The sequence below is a fragment of the Nyctereutes procyonoides genome, unplaced genomic scaffold, assembly GCF_905146905.1.
Source record: "Nyctereutes procyonoides isolate TBG_1078 unplaced genomic scaffold, NYPRO_anot_genome, whole genome shotgun sequence".
NCBI classification, from domain to species: Eukaryota; Metazoa; Chordata; class Mammalia; order Carnivora; family Canidae; genus Nyctereutes; species Nyctereutes procyonoides.
The window spans coordinates 4,938,320-4,961,133 of record NW_026575144.1 but is presented as its reverse complement, the minus strand read 5'-3'; the positions used below and the strand labels follow the sequence as shown (position 1 = coordinate 4,961,133).

The 22,814-nt window shown below is 44.6% G+C and overlaps 1 protein-coding gene across 3 annotated transcripts in view; it reads left to right on the top strand.

The window, feature by feature from the left end:
* The window catches only part of ARID5B (AT-rich interaction domain 5B), a 178,613-nt gene extending 163,745 nt beyond the window's left edge, over window positions 1-14,868 (top strand). For all 3 annotated transcript variants that reach the window (XM_055308720.1, XM_055308719.1, XM_055308721.1), the window contains 2 exons: window positions 4,646-4,844; window positions 8,535-14,868. In XM_055308720.1, the coding sequence (XP_055164695.1) occupies window positions 4,646-4,844; window positions 8,535-10,787 (2,452 nt within the window). In that variant the 3' untranslated portion in view covers window positions 10,788-14,868. The remainder of the gene's footprint in view (window positions 1-4,645; window positions 4,845-8,534) is intronic.
* Window positions 14,869-22,814: the final 7,946 nt, after the last annotated feature.

The window sequence follows — 22,814 nt, the reverse complement described above, 5'->3', positions numbered from 1 at the left end:
CACCAGCAGATCTTTGGGCCTAGACTTTTTCACAGGTTTGATGCCATGAGAATGTCTATAAAGTAACTAGGGTGAGTTCGAGGATCAGTTTCAACCCTAAAAATTTCCTACTTCTTTCCCCGACTCTCCAAATTGAATCAGTTCTAGACAGTATTATAATACCGTTTTGCAGAGTTCTATAAATAGATGGATTCTCATTTCTTCTCCTAAGCACTGTTTGCTAAATGTTTTGGCCCAAAAGTTCAGTCATTCCACGCAAGCATTAATCAATACAGAAGATTATGAGTGGTTACTCGTTCAGATGAGATTTGACATTATTTTCCCTCTGCCTATGGTGAGGGAAGGGGGAACGCTGCCTAATAAAGATGAAGAGTCTTTCTTCTTTTGTATGAAATGCAAATGATGAGGACATGTGCCATATACAGTTCTTGAATGTGAGGCTGCCGGTTTTTGTTAAGAGAAGCAAGACCCTGGAGGATTTTAGAATTTGTAAATATAAAATTATCTGCCTTGGTGTTTCAAAAAAAAATAATAAAAGGGAGAAAGAGTTGGCAGGTTGCCAGATTACTTACATTACAGTAATAGATTTGCTGACCCCTGACTTCTGCTGTAGAGAAATGTATTGAATTTTTCATAATATCAGATGAGGCCGATCTAAAAACCTAGTATACGGAGCACCATTATTTAACTTGAGATTTAACAAAGCCGAAATCTTTTCAAAGCAGCAATTTCTTGGATGATGATAATTTAGTGGCTCAGATGCTAATAAATCAAGGTTATCATGCTATTGATTTGTTAATTTTAACTCGGGTTGATTTTGAGTCGTCTTTATTTAAAAAAAAGAAAAAGAAGGAGAAGGAGAAAAAAAATCTTGCTTTCACAGTGACTGAATTTAATAGGAATCTTGGTGATAGCAAAAGGCTCCCCTACTGTTTCTGCTTTGGGGTGGAAAATGTTATTCTTGTATTATTCCTAGGGAAAAATAAAATCTCATGCTGCTACAAATCTTATGCCTATGGAAAGATGTTATTTTTTAATACATGATGGCTTACCTATTTCAGATCCATTAATGGCATCGTAAATAAGCATTTTGCTAATCTGAAATGTGAAATCTGGGTAATAAGAAAGGCCCATTTATCTGCCTCGCTCTCAATTCCCAGAGTAGATGTAGATCAGGGGTAAAAATCTCTCTGGATTTTCTAATGAATATATTGCTTCTCTTCCCCATTACTTCCGCCCACCTAAAACCCAACCCACATTCTTAGAGTTGCAGCCCATTGAAAATAGTTCTCCTGTGTAATGAGTTCTTGGGGCTGGGGTGCATTTTTGCTGTTATCTGTATAGTTTAGAAACTGATTAAATCTTTGTCGTACTACAAATATTTGAGGAATAATCATCCGCAAGGCATAGGCATGTTGCATTATGCTAGATTCTTTATACAATACGAACCTACTCAGCTTCCTGTATTGGGCAATGTTGGCCTTCATATTGGCTAACCTGTTTTTAATGGTATCACATGGACGCTGAACGTTTAAATGTTCAGAAACGTATAATAGCTCTCGTCCTCTCGCACTGTAAAAACTTCTAATAATCAAATGATAAGATCATATCCTGTGGGGTAATTGTGTTGTACCGTGACAGGATAACTGAAAAAACATTCAGTGAAAATCTCACCAAACGGAAATCACTATATGAACAGCGATTGTTTGTGTGCCGGGTGAGACCGAACCCTGTTCTTCAGGGCTTAGCTGGTCATATTTCTACTTGTTTCCTTTTAGCTGCTGCCTTTCTTGTTTTATTTTGGGAACCTTTTTTCCCTGAGCCACTATAATTATCTTTCAGTGATTTAGAAGGGCGGGGGGGGGGGGGGTAGCGGGAGCCACTCAGTTGACCTTTACACACACACACACACACACACACACACACACACACACACTCACTTGCTCACTCACTAGCTCACATATACCCTCCCTCTGGAAGCCTTGAACAAGCAAGGCTTGTGTTTGGATTCAGTTTTACCTTAGTCATGCCTCTTTCCAGATACAAGAAACATTTAATTCCACATTTCCTGCTTCTGGCTTTAGGCCTTTGACCAGCAAAGTGAAATGTATTTTTTACTGCTGTCGGCCAGCCAGCTGCTGAGTTGAGTGAAAAAGAAAAAAGAAAAAAAAAAAAAGAAAAAAGAAAGAAAGAAAGAAGGAGGGGGGGGAGAAAAAAGAAAAAAATGAAATGGAAATGTTGCCCTGCTTCTTCTTGAATCTGCAGTTGTGTAAGGAAATTCAAGTGCCTTGGCGCCCACCCCTCTGGGGGGCCTGGCGGCCCCAGGACAGTCAGACCCGGAGGTGAGGGGTCCTCTGGGGCCCACGCTGGGTGGGTCTCCCACCCAGTTCTCTGCCTCCTGTCATCCTCTCCCCACACTCAGAGGTAACACTACCGCGCTTCTCTGCCAAGAGAGCTCCTCAAGGTGTCGCCGTCTCAATTAGAGAATGGAGTCCAGGGCAGGGTGGTCCCAGTCCCAACCAGCAGCCACCACTGGAATACCCAGACTTCAGTGCTGCTCAGGTTCCCATGGCAACCAAACACAAGTAAAACAAACCTATCTGTCCCAACAATATAAAATGTTTTCATTAAAGTCTATTTAAAATATTTTTTTCCAATTTAAAATATTTGATGTGTTTGGCTCCCAGACAGTAATCCCCAACCTGCTAAAGGGGATCGAGTCCCTGGCAGGACTGTGTAGATAAAAGGGATCGGGGTAATGTTGGGGACTTATAGACGAGACGGGATAAATTCAAGTATGAACAAGATTGCTTTTTTCTCTCTTCTTCTGCTTAGTTATGCTTTTTATTATATAAACATTAACTGTAATATTACAGTGGGAAGCAGGTATTTGGCAGCCATATATTATTTTAGTAAGTCGACATAGAGAGAACAGTTTCCAGTTTTAGCAGCTGTAACATGTTTAAACTCAGTTTGTAATGGGATCTGAAGATAACTATTCCCCATGGGCTGTGTTGATCTTCATGGCTGGCCCACTGCCAGATGGAGGGCTCGAAACTATTATTCACGCCTTCTTGCACATACCTTGTCCGAGCATGCTCAGTAAATGAATTCTGTTTCTAATACGTTGTAAATTGGGATTTCATTTTCCCATAATTTACTTGGTATTTTATTAAACACTGAAATATTATCACAAATGCCCCACGTCTGTACTCGCAAACCTGAACAGTTGTGTATGTTTAAGGGGCTGAGATCCAGATTGCGTGGTTAGAAACCAATCTCAGGATAGCTAACAGATATCCAAACCCAAGAAGTTTTTGCCTGGAAGTCTTAGTTTAAAAATAATTAGGGTTCCCAATATTTGAACAGATTTATGTTGTTTAGAAGCCAAGTACATTTTCTTCATTGAGTCAACTTGTCTTATTTAAAACAAATTATGTTTGCTGTATTAAAGTTCATATTTTTAAGGCTGAGTCTTGTATTAATCCCACAGTGAGTCATTAATCATACCAAATGCATTATAAAAACTTTAATCACTGAAGTTGAAACTGAGATTGTAATGCAATCCATCCCTTTTAATTACATCAGCTATTTTTCCCTTTCAGATCAAGAGCTATGTCGCAAAGGGAAAACAGATTAAAACTAGAGCTGTTTGATGTTTCTCTTTTTAGAACAATTTTATGTACTTTGTTTAAAAAGTTATATAATTAAAGTGCTTGAATTTTTCAGCCCTCTGATTTTTGTGGCTTGAGTGGTCTGTCCGCCCTCCTGTTGACCGGGGACTCTTTTATTTGGCACCCTAAAACTGAGCTCATACCGGAATCCCCTACCCACCTCAGAGCTCAGGAGAAGACAGCTGTCTCTCAGCCCCACTGTGCTTGCCTCCCGTTAGCCTCTTTATCCGAAGTGTCTGGTCAATATTTTGACATGAATGGAAGTATCAACTTTGGAGGCAGGCAGGCAGAAATTCCATCTCTAACAAATGGTGTGATGCTTGGGCAAATTATTTAGCCTTTTGGGGCCCTCATCTGTTAAGAGGGAAATAATAATAGTAGTGGCAGTGGTAGTAATAGTAGTAACAGTTATAATAATACTCCATAAAGATGTGGAGATTACGTGAAATAATCTAGGACACTAACCTGGCACATACACTAGTACCTCCTAGACTAATCATCCTCATGAGGTCAGAGGCTTTGAATATTTTGCTCACTGCTGTATCTCAGTGCCTTGAACACTGAGTACACAGTAGGTGCTCAACAAGCAGTTGCTGGCAGAATGATAAACGAATGGCAGCCTTCATGAGTGTTGCTCTTGTTGCTGTGCTGATGTTGTTGGCACTTAGCCCTGTTTCACAAGCTGTGATAATGATGTTAACTTCGTACGCTTCCGTCGGCATCTTTGGTATATAGATTCACAAAACCACAAAGAGGTCTTGCAAAGAAGTAGGTATGTTACCAGGTACTGGTTTTTGACTGAGGGAGTATATCCCTGAACTGTGGAGTAAGTTTCTAGAAATGCGCTGGTGTCACTGGAGATGGAGTCATCAATAAACTGCTTGTATTGAGAAAAGAAACGAAACCCCAATAGCATCGATGCTCCCGGAATTGCCTCTCATGATTGATCGTGTCTTCTGATGTCATTCCAGATTAATCCTACCGTATGAAAGGTTTATTAAAGGGGAGGAAGATAAGCCCCTGCCTCCAATCAAACCTCGGAAACAGGAGAACAGTTCACAGGAAAATGAGAATAAAACAAAAGTATCAGGAACCAAACGCATCAAACATGAAATCCCTAAGAGCAAGAAAGAAAAAGAGAATGCCCCGAAGCCCCAGGAATCACCAGAGGTGAGTTGCTGTCCTACACACACACACACACACACACACACACACACCCCTCTGTGAGACTCGTCCTGTCCCAGGTCTCCTGAAGCCCCGAGTCACAGCCGGTGCCTGCACACCCGCAACCCCAGACTGAGAAATCAGACCGCCTCAGCCCCACCGTTCCCCAGAGGGCGGATCTGGGTCTGCTCAGGAGCTGGACCGCAGTGCGTGGTGTTACATGGGATAGGCCAAGAATCAGATCTAGAAAGATGGGATCATCCTGTAGAAAGCTCAGATAGCGAATGCCAGCTCTGAGATAGAAGGAGCCAGAGCTTCAGCTCTTTGAAGCCAAGGGACTCCAGTGTGAACGATGTGGCTTCTTTGCCATTTCACAGCCAGTCTATGTGAGGAGTTGGTGTGACATCGAAACACACTTTTGTGGGTTCTAGCGAGGAGGAATGTTGAAGTGATGTGCCGTGTCTCTGCAGGACTGTCCTCAAAACTTCAGAGATTCGTTGGCCTCCCGGAATTGACCTCCGTGCAACAGCCTTGGGTTGAGACCAATTTAGAAACATCTTAAGTACATATTATTTATGGGAGAATTCTGAAATTATTCCTCTGAAACCATTATTATCTCTCATGTTAACAGGTAGTTTCTGAACCTTTTAAAACCAGTCCCAGCTACCCACAGCCCCCAGCAGCTCTTTGGTAGAAGCCATTACTGTCAGCGTACAGCCGGTCATGGAGGCTGATCTGGGCTCTGTTTCAACATGAATAATAAAAAACCCTGCTGCCCATAAAAAAACAAAACAAAACAAAAAAAAACTTAGCAGCCACATTTGGAGACAGCATGTTCTAGGATTCAACCCCAGAGGGAATTTTGGTACTGATATTAAACACCCCCTAAAAATCAGGTTTATAATGAACACATAAGAGACTCCTTAATTAAACATTGGCTTGAAACACAACACACAGCAACCTCCTAACTAGAAATTAACCTACCCAACTGACTCCTGTTTAAGAAGATAATAGGAGTACCAAGAAAAGACTTTTTTGTTGTTTTTATTTTTGTTTCATAATTATTCTAAGCTTTAGTAATTAAAAAAATGGGGGGAAAGAGATGATGCAGAGATTTCTAAACATCTGCAAGCTTGCAACATAAATGGCCAAAAGCAAGGAAATTCCAAGTTAAGGCTCACATTCCATTCTTCCTTTATCCTGTTGGCCTGGTGATTTATTATAGGGTTTTGGATCAGTGAGTTCTGTTAGATACCATATGTACAGCATTGCCAGAGCACCAGAGGACAAACTGAGGCCAGAGGCCAGCTGACCTTTGAGTGGCTCCACTTTGGGGATGAAGTTTGAAATGGTGGTTTTGTGAGGTGGGGGGTGGAATCCTCAGCCCATTGCCCTAAAGCCCATCAGTGTGGGAGATGCCTGTTACCAAGAGTAGGGCCCGACTCCCTCCAGCTCAAAGAAACCCTTAAAGCCCTCAGGCTCCCTGTTTCTTATGGGCCCCAATGCCTTGGGGCCCTGTAAGTGTCAAGGGTTATCATGATCAGGTCACCTGAACAACCTGGCATCTCATACCCTCTCCAAGGTGCCCGTATGGAAAGAATTGCTTCCCCATCTCCAATGTACACCCATGTGTTGGACCACGTGTATTCCTTCTCATTGACTGGGTGTTGGGGGTTTGGATGTTATTGCTGTCATTGCGGTTTTCATTGTCCTTAATTTTTGATGTTTTCAATATGAAGCTGTGAACTCAGTGGAGATAGGAGGTTTTATAAAGCTCTTCCAGTCAAACCCCCAGTGTCTTCAGGTCATTGGATTGCAAGCTACCTGGTGGGAAGGTACCATTTAACCTATCAAGGAAGATCATAAAATGCCATCCTAGAAAAAAGGTCATCACGTTTTTTCTGCCCAGTTTTCAGAGACCCCCTAAACCTGTTTGTTTCGGGTTTGTTTTTTTTGTTTGTTTGGTTGGTTTTGGTTGTTTTTAGATTTTATTTATTTATTCATGAGAGACCCAGAGAGAGAGGCAGAGACATAGGCAGAGGGAGAAGCAGGCTCCCTCTTCTGGGGGTTTTACGATGAAAACCATAGAGCGCCCTGTAACCAAAGGCCGAGGTCACAGACACTTCAGTGAGACTGAGTATCCCCTATAGCTTCACTTCAAACAACAGCCCCATCAGAAACTAACATTTAAATGCAATTTGCCTTTTACCCTTGCCAGACTCATTTTTCTGTATTTTCATGTAGTGTATGAGCTCAAGAGACCAATGGTGATTGTTAATGTAGAACAAGTAATGATATTTGTACTGGAAAAGGCAGCTATTAGTACGAGAGAGAGAGAGAGAGAGAGAGAGAGATAGAGAGAAGAAAGGAAAGGAGAGGAGAGGAGAGAAGAGGAAGAAGGTAGAAAAGAAGGAAGGAAGGAAGGAAAGAAGAGAAAGATGATAAGCAAAAGCTCTTAGGTCTAACACATCCCTCAAAGACAGGGATATCTTCAAGTGGATCTCCGAAAGGGTTTGATTCCTTAAAATTTTTGTTTCTGTGCATCCCTACACCAGCATGCTCAGTTTTACCCAAAGATGTTAATGTGGTCGACACTTCTTTTCTTAACAAAGAAGAACAATGTTCAAGGGACGAGATGGAGTGGGGCCCGAGGTGGGGGGGGGGGCGGGGAGGGGGGGCGGCAGGGATTCGGGGTAGAAGACCAGCTCAATACAACTGTTTTGTGACTGTTCTCTAAGACATGTCAGGGCAGAGTGACAGTTTTGAAAGGGCTTGTCAGCCAGCTGGGTCACAGATGGAAAGTTAAAATGACCTTCTAAGGTCAAACTTTGCACAGCTACATAAAGCAATGAATGGGTCAAATTGTGCCCACAATTTCTGTCAATAGGGACACATAAAGAGCATCCATCTCATTGACTACAATGTATTCCAGTGAATAGAAAAGCTGTATTTGTGGTGGTGCTCACTGGCTGAATTTTGATAACTTCATTTTTAGCTTTAATAGAACTGTAGTTTGCTGCAGCCTAGCAGGCCTCGAGTCCTTCTGTCCCCAGGTAGACAGGGCTGGTGTGGCATCTGCATAATTTTCCAATATTTTACCATTTCCTGCATGTCATATGGCACCGAGTAGAAATCAACACTTCCGCGTTGCTAATTTTATGCATCGCACCGGCCGCATTGGGATGGGATCTGCCCTCTCAAAGAAGGGCAAGGGGTTCTAGTAAGTTTGTTGCTTGTTGTTGACAGGGGGGGTTGGTTGGTTTTTGAAAGAGAGATGCTTAGGGAAAAAAAAAAATAAAAATCTTTCTCCAAAGTGTCATAAAGCACAACATGTAATTTAAAACCCATTTGGATAATTGACTGATTTGACAAGAAAACCACCTCAGAATTAGACTATATATTAGAATCAAGGAGGGATAGATAGGGTCGTATAGCATCAGTGCGTAACACTCTGCGATTTTGATAGGTGTCTCACAAGGGACTTGGCGGATCTGCGTCCCTAGCCTACGGTTTCTGTACTTTAGATTTCTTTGTTTAGGGCTGTGATTGGGAGGCAAGAAAGCTTCACCGATACTCCCCGAGCTGATTGGCAAGCCTGTTTTCAAGGAAAACTGCTGCGTGTAATATGTTGCTTCATAGCAAAACGTGTCAATGCACTGGGCTTCCTGCTGACTGCCTTTTGAAATATCTTATCAGGTTTCATCAGAGCCAGAGAAGGAACAAGAGACTTTAAATCAGAAGAGCATCACCGAGCCTCTCCCAGCAGCAGAGGGGAAGCGAAGAACGGAAGGGTACCAGGATTTCGCGGCGAGGCCCGTGGGGTCCCGAGCGGACCCAGAAAAGGACAGCGACGCCGGTCAAGGTGCCGACGGTGAGACGGCAGCAGAGGAGGTGGGGGAGGTGGGGGAGCAGGGGCCTGCCCCCCCGCCGCCCAGCGCCCCTGCCGCCCCTGCCGCCCCTGCCGCCCCTGAGAGGGGCCCGGCGCTGGGCCCCGGGGCCGGCCAGCAGCCGCTCACCTCTCCCAGTGCCCCTGTGGACCCGAGGCAAGACCCCCGGCCCTGCTGCTTTGCGGAGAGCCCGGACAGCGAGCTCCAAGAGACGCCGTTCCCCGGCTTCCCCGCCGCGCAGCCGCCTCTGGCCAGCCAGGGCGAGCTGGAGGAGGACAAGCTGCCCGCCGTGGCGGACTACATCGCCAACTGCACCGTCAAGGTGGACCAGCTGGGCAGCGACGACATCCACCACGCGCTCAAGCAGACCCCGAAGGTGCTGGTGGTTCAGTCCTTTGACATGTTCAAAGACAAAGACCTGCCCGGGCCCGTGGACGAGAACCACGGGCTTAACTACACGCCGCTGCTCTACTCGAGGGGCAACCCGGGCATCATGTCCCCGCTGGCCAAGAAGAAGCTTCTGTCCCAAGTGAGCGGGGCCGGCCTCTGCAGCGGCCACCCCTACGGCTCCCCGCCCCCTCTGGTCAGCAAAAAGAAGCTGACGCCGAGGGACGAGCTGTGCTCGGCTCTGTCCCAGGCCCACCCCGGCCAGGGCGGCGACCGCGCGGCGGTGAGCCGGCCGTCGGTGATCCAGCACGTGCAGAGTTCCCGGAGCAAGCCCTCGGAAGACCGAAAGAGCCTCGGCGACATCTTCAAGCACGACAAGCTGGGGCGATCGGAGCCGCACCGCTGCAGCCTCTCCAAGCACCACCTCGGCCCGCTCGCCGACTCCTACGTGCTGAAGCCCGACGGCCCGGAGGGCAAGGAGAAGCTGCCGGAGAAGAGGGCGCTGCCCCACGCGCACGTGCCCAGCCTCCTGGCCGACTTCTACTCGTCGCCCCACCTGCACAGCCTCTACCGGCACGCGGAGCACCACCTCCACGCCGAGCAGACCTCCAAGTACGCCTGCAGGGACGCGTACAGGGAGTCCGAGAACAGTGCTTTCCCCGCCCACAGACACCAGGAGAAGCTGCACGTCAATTATCTCGCCTCGCTGCACCTGCAGGACAGGAAGCCGGCCCCCGCCGAGGCCCCCGCCGACGAGCAGCCCACGGACCTGAGCCTCCCCAAGAACCTGCACAAACCCACGGGCAAGGTCCTGGGCCTGGCGCACGCGGCGCCCGGGCCCCAGGAGAGCAAGGGCGCCCCCCAGTTCCAGGTGGGCAACGGCCAGAGCCGAGACGGTGCCCCCAGGGCCTGCCGGGTCTCGCCCATGACCCTGTCGGCCCCCAGGAAGTACCCCGAGCCGCTGTCCAGGGCGAGCCGGCCGCACCACGTGAGGCTGGAGAGCTTCCGCAAGCTCGAGGGCATGGTGCACCCGGTGCTGCACCGCAAGGCCGGCCCGCAGGCCGTGGGCGCCGCGCGGCCCATCAAGCGCGGCCTGGAGGACCTGGACCTGGTGATCGCGGGGAAGAAGGCCCGCGCCGTGTCCCCGCTCGACCCGCCCAAGGAGGCCTGCGGGAAGGACAAGGGCCCGGAGCTGGAGAGTGGGGGCGGCAAGGCGGCGCACGGCGGCGGCCCGGGGGGCGCGGGCGCGGGCGCGGGCGGGGGCGCGGGCGCGGGCGCGGGCGCGGGCGCGGGCGGGGCGGCGGCCGACGGCCACAAGGCGGCGCTGTCCTCGCCCATCTTCCCGGGTCTGTACTCGGGGAGCCTGTGCGGCTCGGGCCTCGGCTCCCGGCTGCCCGCCGGCTACTCCCACTCGCTGCAGTACTTGAAAAACCAGACCGTGCTCTCTCCGCTCATGCAGCCCCTGGCTTTCCACTCGCTCGTGATGCAAAGGGGGATTTTTACGTCGCCGACAAATTCTCAGCAGCTTTACAGACACTTGGCTGCGGCCACCCCCGTGGGAAGCTCGTACGGGGACCTTTTGCACAACAGCATTTACCCACTCGCTGCTATCAACCCTCAAGCTGCCTTCCCGTCCTCCCAGCTGTCGTCCGTACACCCCAGCACGAAACTGTGAGCCTCGCGGAGCTCCTCCCCTCCCCCCCCCCCAGCCCCGGGCGCGGCGGCGGCATCAGGAGTCAGTATTTCCTCTAAGCCCGGGGTGCGGCCGACCCCGCCAAAGGGGCGGCGGAGGCAGGTGGACAGAGCTGAGCTGCTTTTTTCTGGGACGCCTGCAGCCTTGGCCGGCCAGTCCCGAGCCCCTTCCACCGCAGATGCCCTTGCACCTGGATGGTTCACTGTGCACGTGGGTCTCGCGAAGGGGGGTGCGTCACCCGGGAAGAATTTAGAGGACCCCGCCTTGAGTTCCGACGGTCAGGAACAATCTGGGCAAAAAATAAAATAAAATAAAATAAAATAAATAGATAAATGAGTAAAAGGGACAGGCGTTTCACAGGAAGGGGCAAGGAAGACTGGCAAAGCGTTTGCCAAGGGATGCCCCTCTTTTCCTAAAACTCTCCAAGGTTCAATCAATGCAATGTATAGTGAAACTTCAATAGATCTTTCATTTTGACACTATTAAACAATCCAGAGAAGTAAACACTGTTAAAATGACTGTATATATTTGCTTCTTAAAACTACCCGTATCACTGTTCGCTCACCTAATTTATATACAGGTAGTTCCATTTTCTCCCACTTCCTCCTTGTCCTTTTTTTTTTTTTTTTTTTTTTTAATTAAACAGTATCGCTTTTGTTTGCAGGTCTTTTGTTTTCGTTTTGTTTTATTTCGTTTTGTTTTGTTTTCAAGGCTGACTGACTGTCCTAGTTGTTGATGTGTGTTTGTAATTTTTTCCACATCTTATCATTTTGAGCAGCTTTGGGTGGTAAAGTTATTGTTTACAAATTGAAGCAACTGATTCTAGTGGAACTAATGAAAAAGAAACAGTTGAGCACACAATAGTGCAAAGAATGTTCCTTTGCAGATCCGCAACTTAAGGATTTTGTTCCTCATAAGTGGCATAGTTGAAAGAGCTTATACACTGCTTACCCGGCCAAATGCTTTGCTTTGAAGTATTGGGGTCTGTGAAAATATCGAGCGTTGTACTTACCTTATCTAGGCTGTGAAACTGTCCTACATACCAGAGGAATCATAAAAACAAAAACCTCACCGGCAGCAAGCTGCTGAATAACAAGAGTCTAGAGGACATATTTGTGGGCTGCACAGATATTTTAGGAATTTCAGAAATTAGAACAGAAGCCAAAATGATTTACATTGGTGTTGGCACTGATCCCTTTAAACAGTGTGGGAAAGGGGGTTGGGAAGAAGATGGAGCTCGACTCTCCAGAAGAAAACCAGCAGCTGGAGGCCCGGGCACCAACCAGATACCTTCCTTGGGCCATGGTCTTTTGAGTAATAGGTAGCCACATTGCCTTCATCGAGTTGGCTTCTGGTTGTTCCCGAGAAGAACCTCCCAGGCCACATCTTTGGGGATAATTGGCATACTGGATTACCCTTTTCAAAAGAAAGTCCTCTTCTTTGGGTTTATGGGGCGTTCGATTTGGGTGTGTGCACACACATTTGGTGGTGCACGTCATGGTTTTAACCGCCTGGCAGTACGGTCCACTTGATGATTTCTTTTATCGTTGGAAGAGATGGACATGTTGTTCAAGCAGTCAAAAGATGTGGAGAGTGTGGATTGTCATTCTTGCCACATTATTCCCTTTGCTGCTGAGCTGTAACGGTCAAGGTGGATACATTTTCTAAGCCTGTTAAAAGTCCATCGATACAGAGTGGATTTTTCTTTCCGAGTCCCATCCCTGCTGATAAGACTGCTTTGATGAACTCCCCAGCCAGCCCTCTCCCCTCCTCCAACACTCCCAGTAGACATTAGAACCATAGTTAACCAGTCTTTTACCTCCGAGATATTTAATTCTATGAAAATTGATGACAATTTTCAACTTCTAAATAGGTAACTCGACTGCAAAATAATCAAAACTGGTAAACGATGACACTGCGGCTCTTACACAAAGCCATGCATGCCGTGCATTTGTATTGAAATGTCTCCATGATATGAAGCCAAATATTCAATGTAACATACTTAATATCCAAAGGTGGAAACAAAAGAATGTAGAGATCTAGTGTTAAGAGTTCCATTTGCTTCAATTAATTATTTACCTTCCTGTGGAATTTCACATATATATATATATTTAAATATATATATATATATATTTAATAGAACCATAGATAGACTAGTAGAATATAGATTATAAATGTGTGAGTGCAGATTATCCTGCTATTGCACAAGGTAGAGGGGGAAAGAGATCTCAATTCCAGCTGGCAGGATGCTAGCCAGGACACCTAGAAGAAAGTTGCACTAGATTGAATGGTGGCCGAATCAGAAGACATGGAACAACAAGGAATCTCCAGCATTTCCGCAGCAGACATGGGCTAGATGGTGCGCGGTTTCTAGGAGTTTGTGTCTCCAAGAGATGGGGGCCTTCTGTCCCTAGTGGACCTCACCTATCCGTTTGGAATATGGGCATTTGTTTTCCCCACTACAGTGATTTCAGTCTGGTTTCATCATGTTGGAATTCGATCACACCATTTTCAAACAATGTTAACAGAGTCCAGCTTTTGTTTTTCTCATCTCTTCCGAGAGGAGACTCACTGTTTCTGTCTGAGGAAGCTCATACCCTCGGCAAAACATCAGGACAAATAAAGAGAAATGGGGGTATACATTCCCAACAGAAGCAGTGTGTTATTTGTTTTAAAACTCCGGACAGAGATCTTGGAAATCTTTCAAAAAGACCATTGAATTCTTCATTGGCTGAGAACTACATTTTAAAAAGTCTTAAATAGGGCTTTGTTTGCATTGTTTGAGTTCAAGGGGCCTTATTATTGAATGGAATTGCACAAGCCTTTCTTTGTGCAATCAAACCATTGTTATTGGTAGTTTAGTAAAGGAAACTGTGGAATCTAATTGGCAATGGAGTCATAAATCTATTTACTGAGCGTGGCTTCCAAGAAATGTTGCAATTCAAAATAGCACTAAGTCCATGATTTACTGGAGATTTGGAGATTCTAAATAATATTTAAAAAAAAAAAAAAGAAAAGAAAAACCTTTCCATGCAACTTCTGGTTTAACTTTTGGCAACTCAATAAAACAAAACAACAACAACAAAAAAAAAAAAACACAAAACAACAAAAAAAAAAAAAAAAGAAAAAACAAAAAACAAAACCAAAAAAAAAAAAAAAAAACCTATCCCAGCCCAACTGAGTTTCAGAATTAAGTATTCTTCTAGTAAGTGATTGGAACTTGTAATATTTGCCACAGGACTGACTTATTTATTTACTAGCTAGAAGCTCTTAAGTTCACTTGTTTATCAGGGCATATACAGAAGGGTTTGTTAAAACTCAATGTTGACTTTACAACTTTCTGACCTGGTGCATGAATTCTCAAGTACTGTATTTCAGTGTGTTGGTGTGTCTGATGGAAATTTCGAGGTGATCCCACAAAAATATTTTATGTAGTGTGCCTTCAAAGAGAACCATTTCTTTCTCTTCACTTGTTGTCCCACAAAGTCACATTTGGTGGTGGTCAGCCAAGTCCCATCTGGTCCAGTTTTATTCTTGTCCCAGTTTTAAAGAGAAATGGGAACAAGTTTGCCCTGGTGAGACCCACACCATTGCAATGATTATCTTGAGCACTTAAATTCCAGTGTTGGCTGTTGATGTATTTGATATTCTGCTTGTCTCCCCATGGTTGAAATATGTCTGAAAAATAGCAGCATAATCTCTTGGCTGTTTATACTTTTTTAAACTTTCCTGTGTTGTAAATATTGTATACTTTTGGTGATTCCAGCTATGTAACCTCTATGCTCTGTAAGGTGATTATTTGTATATAGCAACATGGCCCAGTGATATTACATAGTTTCCCAATGGAGAGGTTATTGAGTAACCTTTGCATTAGTTTAAACACTACCAGAAGAATGCTGAGCCAAACTATAAACACTCAATTTTGTATGTTTTCCAAATTGTACTTATTACTGCTTTTGATACTGTATTACGTGCCAATAGTTTCCCAATCACATAGCAGGCAAGAGATATTTTGTACTTTTTGATCCACTGTAATATTTAATAAAAAATGTTACTATCTGTTTCCTTTTGGGTGTGAGCAATCTGTTACTTTTCCCTGAGGAGTACTGGGGCCTCACAAGGGCTCTTTCCACCCCATTATCTCCAAATTGGATCACAGTAGTGACAGTGATGGTGGTGGTGGCAGTGGCGGTGGCAGTGAGGATCAGTGAGGATGGTGTCTGTAGTTTGTTTAGAACCTGCCGGGTTAAAAAAAAAAAAAAAAGAACCTGCCGGGTGCCCAGTTGGCATACGGTGTCTTTAGTCTTCGCAACCCAATGTGAATACAGTATGCCCATTTTACTGATGAGAAAACTAAAGCTGAGAGAGGTAAATCAACTCACCCCAGATCACCTGACTCGCAAACCATCAGAGTCAGGACTTAAACCCAGAGCTCTCAAGTCCATGACTTCCTTTGTATGCCATAGTCCTCTCCTGGAAGATGACAAAAGTCACTGCCTGTTTACTTGGTCCACAGAGATTTACTCGTGCGCCAATTGCCAGGCATAGTGTTAGGAGCTGGGAATACAATGGTGAGTAAAAGATAAAGATTGTCTCTGGAGCTTATATATCTTATGAGGAAGAGTTAATCAAGTAGTCACCCATGTAAATACAAAACTTCACCCTGACCTAGTTCTGGGGGAGAGGAGGGTGGTAATTAAAGTGATGCATGAAGAGGAAGTGGTGACTAAACTGACATGTGAAGGAAGAGTATGAATTGACCAGGTGAGAGGAAATTAGGAAAAGAGTAATCCAAACACAGGGCACCACATGTGCAAAAGCCCTGTGACAGGAAAAAGTTTGGCTTATCACAGGAAAAGAAAGGAAAGAGAAGAAAGAAAAAGGAAGAAGAAAGAAAGAGAAAGAAAAAAGAAAGAAAAAGAAGAAAGAAAGAAAGGAAAGAAAGAAAGAAAGAAAAAGAAAGAAAGAAAGAAAGAAAGAAAGAAAGAAAGAAAGAAAGAAAGAAAGAAAGAAAGAAAGAAAGAAAGAAAAAAGAAAGAAATACAAACCTGTGTGGCAGAAGCATGATTTACAAGGTCCAGGGAATGAGGTTGAGGTGAGGTGAGAGAGCGTAACAGAGGCCAGCTGGGTAGGACTAACAGGCCAAGCTGAGCATTTTGGTCTTTTTCCTAAGTAAGAAGAGTTTGAAGCAGGGAGGGAACTTGTTCAGATTTCTTTCAGTGTCACTTTCTGAGAGCAGGCGAACACCAAGCTGGTGGTCATTTCATTGTGGAATGGTAGGGGGGACACAGTTCAGGGATACTTAGAAGGGTGAGGAGAATTAGCAATGGATTAAATGGGACAGTTGGCGCCTATTCTAGAAGGGCCAAGAAGCTGGGAGAGCAGCATGTTCTGACACCCAATGACGATGGACAAAGAGTTCTAATGGCCTATCCCTTTAACCCTCTGCCTCCAGGCTTCCCCCTGGTTTTGTTCAGCTTGTCATGAGCTGAAAGGAGGTATTCGCAAAGTAGTACTCACCCCGCCCCCGCCCCCGTGTGCTCCCTTCTGAATGGGTCCCAGAGACCGAGGCCAGGGAGAGGTTGAGCAACTTCAGTGGGGGTCTTAGTTTACAACCCACACCATCTGCTCAGGATGGACGTGGAAGAGACAGAAGAGAATAAGGTGCTAGCAAGTGTGTCACCATGATTTTGGGGGGAAGAACAGACAGATATTCTGATAAAAGACACTAGATCCTTCTTCCTATCAGGGGAAGGACCAGCAGCAACTGCAGCAACATGTCCTGGGCTTCACCCTCTTCTTGCTGGCTGTCATCCCTTTGTTACTCCTAACCCTCCAGACCCAGGAAGGACCCAAGCCCTGTGGTCTCTTGCCTTCCCTCTGATTCACGTGGATTTCACCATATCACGTGAACTGCCATGAGTACATCAAAAAAAATGTTCTTCCATCTATGACACATTCAGCATTTATAGATCTGATACTTGAATCATACACAACAGGAAACATCATGATAAGTTATCTATTTTTACCAGGCCTGGCTGGCAAATACTGTTGGGAAGGAGGGTGCTTTTGCTAAAGATGTCACTCATAGTTAGTGCAAGAGCAATGAAAATGCCCAATGATTTATTCTAGGAAAGTGGCCAAAGTTGACAAATGTTTTAGAGCTGATAGTGACCAGGAAGTGGATGATCATTTACATCAACAAGTATATAAGGGGCAGGAGGTGGGAACAGGGTAAGGGGTGACCTCTGGCCAGGAATAATGTGAAAGTAAGCATAGCCTTCAAGGTTGGCCCAGAGAGTATAGTAAATCACATTAATTTGGACTTTGCTAATTCAGAATTCCTAAATTTTGGAATCTCCAGGCTAAGTCCTGGGATAAAAAACATTCCAAAGTATTTGTTTAACCTGCTTAAAAGAACAAACTATTTTTAATCATGCTAGCCATAACTCTAGGCATTCAGCCAACCAAGTAAGGACAAGGTGATCTGTTCCCTGAGGCATCCATTCAAGAACTACTATTTTAATTATTGTTGAAACTCTCTCTAGAACAGAGCTGTCCAGTGGAACTTCCTGGACGGTGGAAATGTTTTACAATTCAAAGTTTTCCAACACTCTAGCTACCGGTCAGTGTGGCTACTGAGCCCTTGAAATGTGCCTCATGGGATAGAGGAACCGACTCTTTAATTCTATTTCATTTTTGTTTGTTTAGAGTTAAATAGCCACCTGTGGCTAGTGGTTCCTACACTGAACAGCACAGCCCCAGAAGGTCCAATTGGTCAATGTACAAGTACAGGTATAGACTCAGCTGCAGACGGGTCAGTCTCTGCATGCAGACTTTAACACAAACACTAAAGCAGACAACACTGAGTCTCTTCCTGGCAAAACTTCATTCATCATTTGGGGGTGGCTATATATCTAACACTATTTTTTCACCCAGGATCAACACATCATAGTCATTTAAATACTCAGCTAAATGAACAAATAAATCATCAAGCACACATTAAGAACTAAGTCTACAATTAGGACATTTTGTAACCAAGTCCTGCCTTTTATGTTAAATCTGATTGTGTAAGTAAGTAAGGCTGGAAGGTAACTTCCAGAAAGTCTCTGCAACGTTTGTGTGGCCATGTCCAAGCCACACCACCTCACTCCACGGAAATTGCATCTTTGACTCTGGAGACTGGCAGTGTATTCAGCATGAGGGAAGTGATTTGGTGGGGAGAGGAGGACTCAGGGACCAAGTGTGGGAGGAATCCATGACCAAATATTTTCAGCGTCTCAGTCCTTGTAGTTGAAAGCTGGGCTTGTCACTTTATTTCTCCTTTGCACACAGTGACAACGACAGCACTCATGATGCAGAGTGACATCTCCATGTGTGCTGGCCACTGCTTTACGTGTTTTGCTTTGTTTGTCGGTTTGTCTTTGGGTATTGATTCATTTGATCCTCAAGCACCGCATTGTAGCTATTATCTGTATTCCTATCATATAGCTGAGGAAAACGAGGCCATAACTGAGTTTTTGATGACTGGTAGAAGCGTGCAGTGGCCACCCTGCATTACCAGAAGACTCTTTCCAAGTTTTTCTTATTGTGGCCTTCTCTCCTTCTTTTTCCTGCCACCCTGACTCTGAAATTCAAGTGGTCAGCCAAAAATGTCACATGAAACCCTAAAGTTGTTTGTCAATTAATGAGGCAAAAGAAAAGAGAAGGCACCAAGAAATAGAATTAAGAAAGAGAAAGAAGTAGACGTTTTAAATTATTAGAGAATAGCATGAATTTTAAGCTTCTACATTGGAAAAGTTAGATGAAAGCAGTTCTTTTCTACAAAAATAGAAATTAACAAAAATTTCCCAAGAAATAAAAAAATACAAATGACAATGAAAAGTTTCATCAGGAGTCAAATAGTTCTCCACAAAAAGCACTGAGCCCAGATGGTTTTAAGAACTTCGTCAGAGACTTGAAAAGAAGAAAAACTACTTGATCCTTTTTATGAGTTTATTTTGACCTCATTACCCAAACTCAAAAAGGACAGTGAAAGAAAAAAAAAATCAGTCTCATTTATAAACCAGATGCAGCAATCCTAAGTAAAATTCCAGAAAATTGTAGAAGTTTATGTACATTATAGAATATATGTACATTTATACACACACATAAATATGTATTCTTCATATATATAAGTGCATGCATAATATACTAAAATGTCATGAATATTTGAAATGTATTAAAAACAATATTATACTATTACCAAGAAGAGTTTATCCTAGAGATATAAAGTTGGTGAAACATTAATAATTCTTTTAATGTAATAACATGTAAAAGCTAACGGAAAAAGTTAAGGTAGGCACATACCTCAAACAATATACAACAATACACAGATTAATTTCACAGAAGGAAACATGTTCTCATGTTGTTTTATAATCCAGGAGTGGGGAAAGTCATTCAAACTGTGATTCAAAATTCAGAAACTATAAAAGATGATTTCCTGTCTATGTAAAAATTAAATTTCTATACGCAAAATATAAATTCAAAATGCAAACTTTATGTTGGTAATAAATATTGGATTCATAAAAAATCAGGAAGAAAATGGGCAAATGACAGTAAAATGTACAGATCTTAAGTGTACAGTTCAGTAAACATTGATAAACGTGTGCAGCCATGTGAGCATGACCAAGAACAAAATACAGTACATCTCTATTTTGGCAGAGAGTTTTCTCATGACACTTCCCAGTCAACTGACCTACTCTGACCCAGTCGCAATCACTATTCTGATTCCTATCATCAGATTGGTTTTATTTGTTTTTAGCACTCTTAAGATTTGAGAACACAAAGATATTTACCATCACGCCACTGCTTTTATTTAACATAATACTATAGGTCCTTTGTACCGTGGTATGATAGGGAAAGGAAATGAAAGGTATAAACTTCATAAAGAGAAATAAAATTGAAATTTTTGTAACAATATGATTGCTTATCCAGAAAATCCAAGAATATTTACAGATAAATTATTATAATGAATGAAGGGGCCCAGCACATTTGAGGGATATAAGATTAAAACACCCAAGTTCATAATATTTTTATCTACCAGCAACAATGGAAATGACACTTGAAGAAAATTCTCCTTTAGAGTAGCAATAAAAGCAAATGTTAACTAAGAATAAATCTAACAAAACAACTTGGAAAGCAATTTGGCAAAATCGAGTCAAGTTGTAGATGTGCTCACTCTAAATTCAGTAAGAACACTTCTGGATGGATCCAGAAAACCCTCACTCTTGTACTAAAAGGAGTAAGGAGGGGGATATTGTTGCAGCAGGAAGGAACCCAGAGAAGCAAAACAACATAAAGATCCAGTAACAAGGAGTGGATAAGTGAGCATATGGATTAGTATACAGTGGTGACAACGAATATTTTGAATGTCTATGTACCCATGTAAAGAAGTAACCAAAAACTTGATGCTGAGTGGAAAGAAACTGCAAAAAAGTTCACACAGTATCATAAGAATTAAAAACATAAACTAATAGGGTAATACTGCTTGTGACTATAGTTCATAAATATATAAAGACATAAGCAGCAAAGCATCAACATCAGGTTATTTATAGGAGGGAGGAAGGAGAATCTGATGGAGGAGGAAGAGGCCTTTTGCAGCCTATAAAATGTACTTCTTTTGAAATCCGGGGCAAAATGGCAAAAGGTTAATATTCACTGAATTTGAGTGGAAACAAAGTAGTGATGTATTAGGACATATTTTGTGTATCTGAAATTATTCCTACTTTACGAAGTAAACTAACTGGCACATAACACAGCAGGCAGAGTAAAGACACGTGGATTTGCGGGTTTGCGGCCTCCAAGCCTCAGTAACTCATCTGTAAACGGGGGAGTGGAGGGGGTGGGGGTTGAGGGGGGTGGTGTCAACAGCCCCTGCCTGACCTCCTGTCAGTGCTGCTGTCACAGGCTGGAAGCCCTTCCTAAGCCGCAAATCCTGTGCCGCTAGCGTCATCGTCGCTGCTGATGAGTGGCGCTGTGACACTGTCGACGCTGTCGCCGCTCCTGGGAGATTACCAAGTCCTTCCCGGGCATCAGCCCCTTGCTACAAGCCTCAGATGTTTTTAGCCAACGTGCCCCGGGAACAACCTGGAGACACAAGTAGATGCAGGCACAGAAAGGCTAAGGGCACGCCACAGGGCTCCTGGGGAAGCGGGTGGAAGATGCAAGCTTTGGTCCAGGCCCATCTCATTCCAGCCTCAGCTTGGGATCACTGGCTGGCTACCTCTCAGCCCAGGCCTGTCAGTGTTCACACAAACGTACCTCCCAACACACTCGTGTGTGATGGAGACTCCTGCCTACTTCTCTTCCTTCCCCCTCAACTGACCTTCTGGGCAAGGTGGGATTTTTTTTCCCTGGTTGCCTAACATAGAGGGTGAGGCCTGGCATCTCCTCAGCAGGGCTCGGATCCCCCATAGGGCACATCATTCTATCCCTCAGCTCTGCCCTGCAGGGATCCTCAGCCCGGGGCCTCAACTGCATGCACCCCTGGCCTCAGATCCAGGTGGGGCTGGCCCTCAGTTACTCCACTGGTGCCGGTGGACTGAACAAGAGCACCCTTCTGCTTTTCTTCTGAAGCAACACTTTGCAGATTTCAAGAACAGAATGGGAATGATTTCCAGCTTAGGCTTCTACTCCCTGCGTGGGTGGGACACTGCTGTGTGTGGAATAGCAGGCGGGCCTACCCAGTGAGGGAGGATCAGAATAGGGTAGGTGTGGGTGTCCAAGCTCTCTCCTGAGAAACTGAGACTTCAAAGTAATGGGACCAGTTTTCACGACCCAGGAGGATTCATTTACAATTTCTCCTCCTCCACTGTGTGTGTGTGTGTGTGTAACCAGGTACTATGTTTAAGTGCTGTCACATATATAATTTTCTCATAACAATCCTTCAGGGATATGTGATTATACCTTCTTTACAGCGGTGGACACTAAAGCTCAGAGAGGTTAAACAACTTGCCAAAGGTCATCTAGAGCATTTCTGACAAGGCTATAATTCAAGCCCAGACCTTCTGGTTCTAAGAGCATGTCTTAGACCATCATCTCTTCTATCATAGAGGCTCTAAGAGGGCAGATGTTTTGCTGTATAGTAGAAAAACGTCCTCCTAGAGGCTGTGAGCATTCTCCCTCACTTTTAACATAATGTCTGATTCCCAAAAGATGGATGCTCCACCCATGTGCTTAAACCAAGTCATATTCAGGAAGTAAGTCAAGATTCCAAGAATTTGGGAAGTTCTAGAAGGGAACCGAGGATCAATGGTCTTCACCAGGTTGAGCGTCTTCTTAAGCAAGTAGCTTAGATCTGGGGATTCAATGTCAGTGGATGAAAAATGGACTTTTTTGCACACTCTGATTTAAAGACCTTGGGAGACTAATGCCTGTTGCTCATTTGTTGCAGTGCAAACAAGGCACTGAGTTCTTCATACACATAATTTCATTTTTTCATCGAAATTCCTTCTAGGGCAGCCCCAGTGGCTCAGTGGTTTAGCACCGCTTGCAGCCCGGGGTGTGATCCTGGAGACCCAGGATCGAGTTCCACGTCGGGCTCCCTGCATGGAGCCTGCTTCTCCCTCTGCCTGTGTCTCTGCCTCTCTCTCTCTCTCTCTCTCTCTCTCTCTCTCTCTCTCTCTGTTTCTATGAATAAATAAATAAAATCTTAAAAAAAAAAAAAGAAAAGAAATTCCTTCTAGATTAGAAAACCAGGACTCAGAAAGAGTAAGTGACTGGCCCCTAACTACCCAACTAGCGTGAGCACTGTGATCGGGAAGACAGGACGAATGGCTCATGTCGGAGGGCCCAGCCTCTTGCCCTGAGCGGACCCAGCAGGAATTCACCTCTCAGGATTTGCACCTTTGCCGTCAGGCTCTCGATGGGGGTGAACGTGAGGCTCACATCTGGGCACTTGGGCTCTCCATCTGTGCCTGGCCTTTCAGTGACTGCCGTCTTCCAGCTTCTCCAGGTCTATCAGCCAAA